This window comes from Sminthopsis crassicaudata, chromosome 4, assembly GCF_048593235.1.
Source record: "Sminthopsis crassicaudata isolate SCR6 chromosome 4, ASM4859323v1, whole genome shotgun sequence".
Lineage (NCBI taxonomy): Eukaryota > Metazoa > Chordata > Mammalia > Dasyuromorphia > Dasyuridae > Sminthopsis > Sminthopsis crassicaudata.
Genome location: NC_133620.1, coordinates 317232732 through 317245723, shown reverse-complemented (window position 1 = coordinate 317245723; position 12992 = coordinate 317232732). Strand labels below are relative to the sequence as shown.

Below are 12992 nucleotides of genomic sequence, written 5' to 3'. Positions count from 1 at the left end.
ATTCTTGGGTGTCCCTTTCACCAAAGTGTCCAAGTAAAAGGCTGAAGAATAGGCAAGGGCATGATAAAGACATATCCCAGAGAGAGGCTTGAATATAGAAACATGCCAAGAAAAGGACATTTTTAGCAAACAAGTCTTACCAAAGGTTTTGGCAATAGTGATACTTTCCAACATGGCCATTAAGGGCACCACAGCCAACCCAGCACCCATATCCTGGGAGAAAAGAAGGAAAATGTGAATATTCTCACCAACTTGGCTTTACAGACCCACATCTTTACAGTTTAGTAGATCCACTGCTTTTTAATATTCCATGAGGCAGGGCTGATGCAAGTAGCTGAATAAGGATTACCCTTTAAAGAAGAGTTCTAATTATATAAGAGTTCTATTATCTAAAGACAATAGAAGAGGAAATACATTTTAATCTACAGCATAATAAATCTAAGATAAAGATAAAATGAAGGATTTTCTATTACTGAGAATTGTGAGATTCTGGAATAAACAAAGCCTAGGGCAAAGGAATTGAGACTTTGATTTGAGATGCCAAAATATAAAGAATGCAAAAATTTAAAAATGACTTTTTTGTTTTTAGTGGTTTAGCATCAACTGAACTAAGTATCAATTTGGCAAGAATAATTAGTTAAAATATGAAGCTAACAGATGGCACAGTTTATTAAACAGAATTTATTAACACCCAAGTGTAAAAACCTATAATAATTTATTCTTCCTGCTTGACTGAGTTTGATTTAATTGCTTTTATATTATTTTTCATATTAAGAATTACAAAAATGATTTGAGAATGAATTTCTTTTCTTTTTCTCATGTGCCAAAATTGAAGAATTCTGAAAGAATAACTGAAGAGCAATGTAAAATCTTTTTTCTCTGAAGGTTTTTTAAAAAGCAATATCCCTTTGCTATCTTTCTACTTAGAGGGAAAAGAACCATTTCACCAGATTCTTTTTTAGCCTGTAATTTTTCCTCTATCTCCACTTTCTTGCTAACAATTCTGAAATTCCAGCTGAGAATTGGACCTCATCACCAAACAACAGCATTGGGACCTCTATGGTATTCTTGCATCCATAGAAATCATTGTAGCCTGGGATGGTCATAAATTCTACTCACCTGTACCATTTGGTTAAAAGGCACAGTCCCATTGGGGGTGGCCAGAGAGAAAGGAGGAAGCTGGAAGGGAGGAAGACCTTCTGCTGTTTTCCCAGTCAGAAGGAATGGCTGAGATCCCATCACCTGGAAGGAGTAGGTGATCAAGCCAGCAAATAGTATCACTAAAGCATTGCGGGCTAGAACAGAAGGGAAATATCAGCAGTTAAAACTTTACTCTAGAAAAAAGAGAACTAGCATACAAGTAGAAAACAAAGTCAATTTTGTTTTCCCTATGTAACTTTGTTTCCAAAGCTTATTGATACTTTTCCATAACAAATACAAGGATATACAATATATACATGTGTGCTGTGTTCATGTACATATCAAAAACCTTTGTATGTTACACTCATGCATGAAACTGATACAGTGGGAAAAGTAATGAGTTAATAGCTAGGAGACATGAATTCTAGTTTCAGCTCTACTACTTTTAAGTTGTATGACTTGATTTTCTTCTTTGCTTCAGTTTCCTTATCTGAATAATAAATGGGGTAGACTAGACAATTGCTAAGGTCCCTTTCAGCTGTAACACTGTAGGATGCTAAATTATGAAAATAGAAAATACTTGGAAATTCCTAACTTTTTCTAACTCCACTAAGTGTTTAAATATTTTTGCAAAAATATCAGAAACTTAGGATGCTACAAGGCTATAATTAGAACACTGTACACAGTAACAGTAAGATTATGTGATGATCAACTGTGATAGTTAGTTCATCTCAACAATGTGATGATTAAAGAAAATTCCAATAGACTTGGAATAGAAAATGCTCTCGGCATCCAAAGACAGAACTATAGAGACTGAATATAGGTAGAAGCATAATATTTTCACCTTTTTATTTTCTTTTTTTTCTCATGATTTTTTTCCCTTTTGGTCTGATTTTTCTTGTACAACAAGATAAATATGAAGACACATTTAAAAATATTGTACATGCAAAGAATTAGAAATGGCTGGTACATGAAGGCAATGGAATATTATTGTTCTATTAAAAATGATGAACAAGCTGATTTTAGAAAGGCCTGGATTTACATGAACTGATGCTGAAACAAACAGAACCAGGAATACATTGTACATAACAACTGCAAGAATGTGCAATGATCAACTATGAAAGACTTGGTTCTTCTTAGTGGTTCAGTGATTCCAGCAATCCCAATAGACTTTAGACAGTAAATACCACTTGCATCCAGAAAAAGAACTAAGAAGACTGAATGTAAATCAACACAAGCTATGTTCACTTTTTTTTTTAATTAAACATATGCATGGGTAATTTATCAACACTGACTCTTGCAAAACTTTGTTTTACAATTTTCTTCGCCTTCCCTCCAACCTCTCTCCTAGATGACAACCAATCAAATATATGTTAAACATGGTAAAAATATATTTATACAATTATCTTGCTGCACAAGGTCATACAGTCCTATGTGATACTTGTGTCAATTATCTAAGATCAGATTTGAACTCACATGCTCCTGACTCTATGCCAATGCACTGTGCCATTTAACTGTCGTCTCTCATCATTTGTAATAAAAAAAATAGGATTCCATCACAATCATATAGCTCAAATTATTTAATCTTCCCTCAATTGATGAGCATCCCCTCAACATCAAATTCTTTGCCACCACAAAAAAAAAAACCTGCTATAAACATTTTTGTACATATAAGTCCTCTCCTTTTGTCTTTTATTTTTTTTAGGGGGAGGATAGAAACTAGTAGTAATATCACTACTTGTTCTCTTGTCATTCCACTCCATAGTTGCTCAAGTTTGCAATGTCTCTTAGTTTATTCCCTCTGCTTTCAGACTAAGTCTACAAATCCACTGTGGGTGAGATTCCCAAATACCAATAGTTCCTTTTACTCTTAAATATCCTTAAATATTTACTCTGCAGTTACTGTCTCTTTTTCAGTGTTGCTGTTTTTTCAGCAAAAAGCATAGACTCTAAACCAGGGTTCTTCAAATGTTTCTGATCACACATCCCATCAGAAAAAAACTTCTTAAATACAGATTGCCAATGTGTGTATATATTTTTAATGTAAATATGACTCTGTGAATAATTATGGCTGTTACAAACTATGAAAAGAATAGAAGTTTTTAAAAATCAAGATGAAATAGTATGTCTAAAGGATATTTGATTATAATTTAGTAATATAATATATACAACTTAATTATAGTATTTTTAATAGTATTGTTTTTACAAATACATGTAAAGATAGTTTTCATCATTCATTTTTGTAAAATTTTGTGTTCCAAAGTTTTTTTTCTTCTCTCCCTTACCTTTCCTTCCCCAACACAGCAAATAATCTGATATAGGCTATACATGTACAATATTTTTTTCCCTTTTTTAAAATTTATATTTAACACACATTGCTTTATGAATCATATTGGGAGAGAAAAATCAGAGTAAAAGGAAAAAAACTATGAGAGATTAAAAAAAAACAATAAAAAAGTGAACATAACAGCAACAAGATTATACGTTGATCAATTCTGATGGACATAGCTCTTTTCAACAATCTGCTCAAATTGTGTAACATTAAAAAAATCTCTATATCAGAATAGCTGTAAAAATGAAAATAATAATTATGTCAAGTACTTCGCAGGATTGTTATGAGAAAAGAGTTTATAAATGATATAGTGCTCTAGAAATAGTTATTTCTAGGGCACTAACCAGGAAAAAAAATCCTCAATAATAGAATTTACTGTCTATTTCATCAGAAGAGCCACGGCAGAATGGAGCCAAAAGTTACCTCTTTCGTGGAGAAAATATATAATAGTTAATTTCCCTTATTGTTGTTGCTATTCAGTCATGTCTGACTCTTAGTGACCTCATTTGGAGTTTTCTTGGCAAAGATACAGAAGTGATTTGCCATTTTCTTCATCATTTTACAGATGAGGAAATGGAGTCCAACAGGGTTAAATGGCCAGATTTGATCTTGCACTCTAGCCACTATCACCTAACTGCCCAGAATTGCCCTCAATACACTTTCCTAAGTTCCTTACTACTTCTAAGTTTAGTTCCACTTTTTTGGCAAGTCCATATAAGATGATGGTTCTAGGATGTAAGTGAAAACTGAACCTTTTTTTTCCCCATTTGTTTTTCCCTATAGTCAAGTCTGTCACTCCATCCTCCAGGCACTAGCTTACCTGTTGCAATGGCCCAGACTATCAGGCGGCTGAGCCGGACACAAGGCGGCACCTGCTGATGGAGGGGTGGCACCTGCTCCCTCATCATCTTCAGCAGCAGCAGGAGCACTATACAGACCAGCCCTAAGACAGCATCTCCTACCCTGTGGGCAGAGAATCAAACTGTGAGGGCAGTGTGGGAAACCATGTTTAGAGCAAATATCCTATCTGTCTGTCTTTCTCCTTCTCTAAAGCTTGTAATTCTCTGTAGTTGGAACACAATTCTAATTTTTATTAACTCTTGCTTCCCTAACTTCCTTCATAACCTTTTCCAAAGTGAAACAGAGGTACAGTGAAAACACTGGAATGAGTGTCCAGAGTCCTGTGCCTCAACTAATCCATTTGGAAAGTGAAGAGGTTAGACTGGAAGTGATTCCTGTCTAACTCTAGTTCTGTTATCCTCTGTGTTTCTTTTGGGGATTAAGAAACTTCCCTCTTTTCCTCCCTCCCCAACAGACTGCAAATAAAAAGACAGGAGACCAGTGGCTTACCTGGTCTGTCCAATTCTGAGGAAAGTGTAATACACCTGAAGGAAAAACTGCTGAGGAATGTCCTGCAGACCCAAGAGGTTCTGTGAAAAGCCCAATGTTTTACAAATCAACAAAAATAATTTTAAAAAATAAAATGTTAATAAATTAATATTTATTGAATATTTACCACAAGTACAATAATACAAGTATATTAATGATTATAAATATGTATAAATATAAGCATAATATGATTAATAAAATATATAAATATGAAATACCTATTCTAACTAAATATAAGATCATTTCAAGGGTAAGGGACTAGCAGCTAGGGAAATAAAGGACTTAATAAGGACTCACTATTGAGCTAAATTTTGAAGGACATTTGGGATCCTAAGGGATAAGGAAATAGTATATCCATGTAAAGGATACACAGATGGAAGGTAGAAATGTCATTTCTAGGAAACAGCACAGATAGGTCAGTTTGGATGTATTGTAGAGTCTGTGAAGGTGAGTAGTAAGCAATAATGCTGAAAAGGTAGGAGAAAGTCAGGTACTTTAAGGGGTTTAATTGCCAAGTAAAGGAGTATTTGCATTTTTTATCAAAGCTCTACACTAAGGAGGGTAGGGATTAACAGAACAATAATGCATTCTTTCATTCCCTTCTCCTCCCACCATGATTCTTCCTTCCCCAGTATACCCAGTATACTCCCTCTCCCCTCCCCACCTCACACAAACAGAGCAGCACCTTCTGTGGAATTCTACAGAAAAAGGAGAAGACTGGAGAAAGGATTGAGGGGCAAGGTAATAGCACAAGCAGAGGGACCTCAGCTAGGTGTTGTTTGGCTTCTTATCAACTGACCGGAAATCTCCAAGATAAATTAGAAAACAAAGTGGCAAACTGGCCAAAACAAAAACCCAATTTTATTAAACATGATGTCCTGCAGAACCTCAGGACTGGAAGGGACCTTAAGAAGTCAGCTCATTCTTCTCTCTCTCTTCAGAACCCCTGGAAATTACCCAGTCAAATAAAATCTTTCTTGCTCCTATGAATTCCAAAAATAGTCTCTCAACTTCCTTCACATGAAGTGGTCTTTCTCAACATTTATTGCAAGTTGTTTTTAAATTTTTTTTTTCTTAATTTCAGTTAAAAACAAAAACAAAAAAACTGAGAGGGTTTTTAGGCTTCTCCCAAGTACCATTCTGAGATGAGGGAAAATGGCTCTAGGTCAAAAGTGTTCAACCTGTACCTCCCTATGTCTATTCTGTAAGACTAAGGTTGGTGAGAATCATTCTCTTTCCCCCCTTCCATCCCCCCTTAGCTATGTCCTTATTTATTGAGGTCAAGTGAAACAATGATTGTAAAATGCTTTGAGTTCCTAAGGGAAAAGATTGCTCTATCTGGGCATGTTACAGTTAATGGATTTGGGGATATACTGCCCCCTCAGACACCTGGGCATAGAGACCAGCTAACAATGGGTAGCAGCACTATGAAGGAAGAGAAGGCTCTTACCTTGATCTGGCCAAACCCAATGGTGATGGAAGCAGCAGATGTGAAACCTTTAATAACAGGGAGGGAAATGAAATCCAACAGGAACCCTGGCCAACACAAAAGAAAATCTTTGTGACACATTCTTAAATTAAGCAGTTTCTGGTTCCCAGGAGATATCAGAAAGTGGAGGTGTGACAAGTGACACACTGAAAATAATGGAATTATGAATAGAGGCTTGGAATGAATACAGAAAAGTTTGGAGAGACTTACATGAACTGATGCTGAATGAAATGAGCTGAACCAGGAGATCATTATCATTCAACAATGATATTGTATGAGGATGTATTCTAATGGAAGTGGATATCTTCAACCAAGAGAAGATCTAATTCAGTTCTACCTGATCAATGATGGACAGAATCAATTACACCCAGAGAAGGAACACTGGGAAATGAATGTGGACTACTTGCATTTTTGTTTTTCTTCCTAGGTTATTTTTACCTTCTGAATCCAATTTTTCTTATGCAACAAGAGAACTGTACGGATCTGCACACATATATTATATCTAAGATATACTTTAACATGTTTAACATGTAGGAGACTGCCTGCCATTTAAGGGAAGGGATGGAGGGAGGAAAGGGAAAAGTTGGAACTGAAGTGAGTGCAAGGGACAATGTTGTAAAAAAATCACCCAGCAATATGTTTTGTCAATAAAAAGCTACAATTAAAAAAAAAAAAAAGAAAAAAGGAAAAAAAGAAAATATGGAATTACCCTGATTGTTTATTCTTTTTCAGAAAAGGGAGAAAGAAATGATTATAGCTAGCATCTATGTTATTATAATAAATGCAAGCTACAAAGTGCATCAAAATTTACAAAGTGCTTTACAAATATTTCTTCATTCTTTCCTCAAACAACCCTAAAGTAAATGTTATCATCTCCATTTTGCAGATACAGAATATGAATCAGACAGGGATTAAATAACCTGTCCAGGATCAAATAGCTTGCAAATAAAAATGCAACATCCAGTCCAGTGACCTAGCTTGGGAGAGGCTGTTCCATTCTTTTGGAAAATATAGAATAAAGAAGGCAGAAGCTGGGATAGGGAGTCTTCCCAAATGGATCCAGAAAGAACTAAAAGGAAGTTCTAGATGTCTTACCCAAGTGCAGGATCCCCATGGCTAACTGGATACAGCCAGAGAGGAAAGCTAGGAGCACAGCATAGGCAGGCTGGTGTAAGGCGTAGAAGGAAACCAGTAAAGACATGATGGCTGTAGGGCCCAGCGTCACATCCCGGGAGGTGCCCAGGAAAAAATACACAAAACATCCCATAAAGGAGGAGTAGAGACCATACTGCTTGGAGAAACAGAGACAGGGTTATAAGAAGGATAAGGAAGTCACTGAATTATGTGTTTGTCTAACTACATATAGAGAGAGAGGTCTTAGGCTTGTGATTTCATTGGTATAGGGATCTCCAACATGAGGAGATGCTCTTTACCAGTACAGGTTAGCACATTCTTTACTATCCATGGTCTTAAAAGAATAGTCTGGGGTAATTAGTAGGAAGTTAAAATAGTAATTATCAAGTTAATTAGCTAGACTAAATTAGTAATAGTAGGACAATTGGTAAGAAGTTATACCCAAAGTCATATAGTATTTATCAGAGGTGGGATTTGAATCTCTAAGGCTACCTCTTTATATTCATTTTTAAATAGATTGTTATCCAGATAGCTAATTTCATATCTCTTTATAGTTATACCTAGCTTTATAGTTTTACATTGTTTTACGTATAATTATAAAGATCAATACATAACATGTTGTCTATAACATATGTTATAGTTGTATATACATACATATACATATGCATGTACACTATAATTACTTATGTTAGAGACTCTTAACCTGGGATCTGTGAATTTAAAAAAAATTTCCATAACTAGATTTTAATATAATTGGTTTCCTTTGCAATTCCATGAGTTTTGTTTTATGCATTTAAAAGCATTTTATATATATTTATATATATGTAAAAGGGATTCATAAGCTTCACTAGACTGTCAAAATGATTCACGAACCACAAGCAAGACATTTGTATAAGTATTTAATTATATATGTATATATTCCATATATGCACATGTATTGTTTTTACATGCATATACAAAAATAGATGGGTATCATATAACTATGTGCATGTATATGTGTGTACATGTATTCATGATATTGTATTTATGCAAATATATTTACATGTCTACAATTACTTCTTTGTATTTCTGCTCCTGTTACTGGATAAATATGAATTAAAGGTCACAACAGAAATGGGTTGTGGATAAAGGGTGCCATAGTACTGGATGGAATGGATTACTATGGCCTGAACTCAGATATCTTACCTGGACAGGCAAGCCAGCCACTTCAGCATAGGCCAGAGCCTGAGGTACAACAGTCAGCCCCACAGTGAATCCAGCAATGCTGTCTAGTTGTAACCACTTCAGAGAGTAGTGGGGAAGCCATCCCAGTACAGGAAGCTTCTTCCGAACTATTCCTAGGGAACAGCACCAGGCTCTCTCTGTCATGCTGAAGTCTGTTGATCTGACCTATGTTCTGCAGACAGTAGACATCCCTGTATAAAACAGAAAAATGGTCAGAGAAACTGGAGCTGAAGAAACTTCCAATGGGGATCTTTATTACAAATGATCCTGAAATTCGGGAAGGCCTGTTATCCCTGCTACCTTCCTCTAGCTCCTCTGCCATCCAAATATTCAGGGGAAAACAAAAAAATCTCTCTGGCTAAAAACAATAAGCCTCCTGGAAATCATGAGCCTTTAGAGAATTAGCGTAAAAATTACATGTGATAAAGGTCCATTAATAAATAGATCAAAAATTAATTGGAAACAAAATAATATAATTTTAAAGAATGAGTGGATCAAATAACAAATCATGGAAACAATAATTTCATTCAAGAGAATTACAATAATGAGACAACATACCAAAACTTATGGGATGCAGCTAAAGCAGTTTTTAAGGGAAATTTTTTTATTTCTAGATGCTTATAGGAATAAAATAGAGAAAGAAGAGATCAATGAATTGGGCATGCAACTAAAAAAAATCTAGAAAAAGAATATACCCCCCTAATTAAATACCAAATTAGAAATTCTGAAAATCAAAGGAGAGATTAATAAAATTGAAAATAGGAAAACTATTGAACTAATAAATAAAACTGAGGTGGTTTTATTAAAAAATAATAAAATAGAAAAACCTTTGGTTAATTTGATTAGAAAAAGGAAAGAAAAAATCAAACTATCAGTATAAAAATGAAAAGAGAATGCTTACCATCAATAAAGAGCAAAATTAAAGTAAAAATTAGGAGTTATTTTGCCCAAATGTATACCAATTAATCTGACAATCTTAAGTAAAATGGATTTACAGAAATCTAGATTGCCCAGATTAACAGAAGAGGAAATAAAATACTTAAATAGTCCCATTTTAGAAAAAGCATTAGTGTCCTATGGGTAAATGAGTTACATCAACTTAGATGGCAGTAGTAATTTATACACACACACACATACAAGTATACATATATATGCACACATACATATACACCCATTTATGTATATATATAAATATATCTATATCTATATCTATATCTATATATCTATATATAGATATATAGATATATATCTATATGGGGGCCTGACAAATATCACTTGCATTTTTCCAGACTAAAGGGGTTGGGGTAGGGACAAAGGCTGACAAGAAAGCAAAAGTTATGAAGTAAGCAAACCTATCTTGATCTGCATTATCAATTTTTTCTTTCTTTCACCGGTGTTTCCCCATTCAACATGATACAGTGGATACAACAGTGGAAGACCTGAATTAGGAAGACCTGAGTTCAAATCCCATCTCAGATAATTACGGGTTATGTGACCCTGGCTAAGTAATTTTCACCTCCCAGTGCCTCAATTTCCTCATTTATAAAATGAGGGGTTGATCTCAGTGACATCTTTCCTTTAAATCACCCATTCCTACCTCACAAAAGGTAAGTACTAAAAGAAGAAAACTGGAGACTTGAGTCCCTAGTCATTCTCCCTAATCCCCTGATATCTTGCAAATAAGGTTTGCCTTTGGAAAGTCATCCTGCCTCCCCATTGAATCACCTCCCATATACTTTAGCTTTCTGACCGATTTCCCCTAGTACTACACACCCATTAATATGACACTGGGGGATCAGAATCATAGTTTTTGAGCCGAAAGGAATCTTAAAGGCCAATTAGTCAAACATCCTAGTTTACAAATGAGGCCCAAAGCCACAGAGGTAGTAAATGGCTGGTGTGCCAAGATTTGATCCTGAATAATGTGATTCCAAATCTAGGGCCCTCTCTTATAACAAGCTTTAGCTTTGGTCTCAGGAGGAAAGCCATTCACCTCCATTCAAAAAAAAAGAGACCAAACCTTTCCACCTAAATTTGGCTTGTATAAAATCTGAGAAGGGTTTTAATATTATTTTTTCAGGGCAGATATACATTAATATATCCATCCATCAAAACATCCATTCATACATACATATATTTTTCTTTGTTGGACCTGTGATTTCACAGATATAAGGAACTTCTAGGTAGGAAGATCCCTCCACAAAGGCAGAACACCAAACAGTTCCTGGAACTCAAAGAGGTTAAGTGCTTTGTTCAAGGTCACAGGGTCAGTCTGTGTGAGAGTTGGGAGTAAACCCAGTTTTCTGACTGGTCAGGTCTTCAACCACGTACTATACTACTTTTTATATACGGCCCTGTGACATATATATGTATGTCTATATAAATGGATGGCAGGTAGATAGAGTCATAGTGCTTAGACTACCAGGCTTAGAGGCAGGAAGATTCATTTTCTGGCCTCAGATGCTTACTAGCTATGTAAGCCACAGCTTACATATGGACAGGTCACTTAGCTTTGTTTCAGTTTCCTTATCTGTAAAATGGCAAAGCATTCTGGTTATCTGTGCCAATAAAATCCAAATGGGGCCATTTCATGTATGAAATGATTGTTTGGATATGTGTGAGGATGGATGGGAGGGTGGATGAATGAATATATGGATGGATAGATGGCTATCACAGGTGTGAATACATGTATAGTAGGTATGTCCAGACACATCCTGTTTCCAAAAATTTGGCATTTTTTGTTGTATTTGTTTATATTTTTAAAGGTATAGGGACTGGACCTATGATTTTACTAATATGCCAGACTCCTAGATGGGGAAATTTATACTACCAAAGCCCTTGGCATGTCCTCTGCAGTCTCAGAGAGATGGAATGTTAAGTAATCTGCCAAGGTGTCACTCAGGCTGTATGAGTCTTGAATCCAGATCTTCCTGGATCCAAAGCCTGTGTTTTTTATGTTTTTCCATACCATGCTGCTTCTTTTGAAAGTTAAGTTTACTTATTTTTTTTAATGTTAAGTTTACTTACATTAGTTTGATAAATACAAATTATATCTTTCATGACTGAGAGTTAAATAAACATTTACCTTAAAAAAATTAAATTCCCTGGATGTATGCCCTAATGAAATGTGTTTGCATAAATACACACATGTTGTTGTTTTTCCTTCATTCTCAAAAATAAAGATATCAGGAAGGTGATGCCATGACTTGCAAGTGAATCGGATTTAATTGAGGGAGGGCTGTGCAAGGTCACCTGCCTCACTGTCCCTTCCAGAGTATTGTGGTCCAGTAGCCAGACACAGATCAAGATGACTTAGGATGACCCCGAATGATTAAGCCTAGGTAGCCAGGGCAGCTGGATGAAAGTGAATAGAGAGCATCCACACAGGAGGACCTGACTTCAGATATTAACACTTTTTAGCTCCGTGACCCTAGGCAAGTCACTTAACCCCAATTGCCTCAGGGAAAAAAAAAAAAAAAACCTAGATAGCAATTGAGACAAAGAACCACCTCTAACACCAAGTTAAAAAAAAAAAATAGTAAATAAACAAATCTGAGAGGGGAAGATGTTGGAGGTTTCTGGCCAAAACAGAACTGATTGCTACTTACCTTCACTGAATTATTCTGGACGGAACAAAGACCAATTGGGGCTTGGCAAGTGATGTTGGCCAATCAATGAGAATTAAAGTGCTTTAGGCTTAAGGCGCCATCCTTTACAAAGAAATCTAGCCAGTAAAGCCCAAGATACCTTAAACGGTTCAGCGATCAAAAAAAAAAGTGTATATAGACCTATATCGTGATGTATATATGAAGTATATCTACAACTACTGTTGTAATGCACAATTACAATGTATACTACTGTTGTACAATATACAACTACTGTACAGTAATGAAAATTTAGTGCTGCAGTCAATATTTGAATTAACATGGTAAATCCATCAGTGGACTTTGCACTCATACCAAGCTTCTTGCCTGGAGTCCCAACCCAAGCATGGGGAGAATTTCCTTCCACTCCGGCTCAGGGGCCCTCAGGGGCCCGTACTCTTGAGCAGCTCAGGAAGATACACTTCACTTTTTAGAGTTACTAGAACAACTAATAATATTAACATAGCACCTGAGAATTTGCCGCACATTATCCCACATGATCCTGAAACCAAATCCTACAAGATATTAGTATCTTATTTTACACAGGGGTCCAGGAGATTAGTGCCCACGATCACACTGCTAATTACTATCAGACCGAATACCAATCCATAACTTTCTGTCTCCATGTCCACAGGTGGGG

General features: G+C 35.7%; 1 protein-coding gene across 5 annotated transcripts in view; it reads right to left on the bottom strand.

The window, feature by feature from the left end:
* SLC26A11 (solute carrier family 26 member 11) overlaps nt 1-12992 on the bottom strand; it is a 52410-nt gene that overhangs the window by 39014 nt on the left and 404 nt on the right. For all 5 annotated transcript variants that reach the window (XR_012481099.1, XR_012481100.1, XM_074260352.1 and 2 more), the window contains exons 2-8: nt 8670-8899; nt 7446-7638; nt 6312-6397; nt 4823-4902; nt 4293-4435; nt 1120-1295; nt 141-213 (exon numbers count right to left, since the gene is read on the bottom strand). Coding sequence is in view for 3 of the 5 variants with exons in the window: in XM_074260352.1 (XP_074116453.1) it covers nt 141-213; nt 1120-1295; nt 4293-4435; nt 4823-4902; nt 6312-6397; nt 7446-7638; nt 8670-8852 (934 nt within the window). In the remaining 2 variants the exon portion in view is untranslated. The remainder of the gene's footprint in view (nt 1-140; nt 214-1119; nt 1296-4292; nt 4436-4822; nt 4903-6311; nt 6398-7445; nt 7639-8669; nt 8900-12992) is intronic.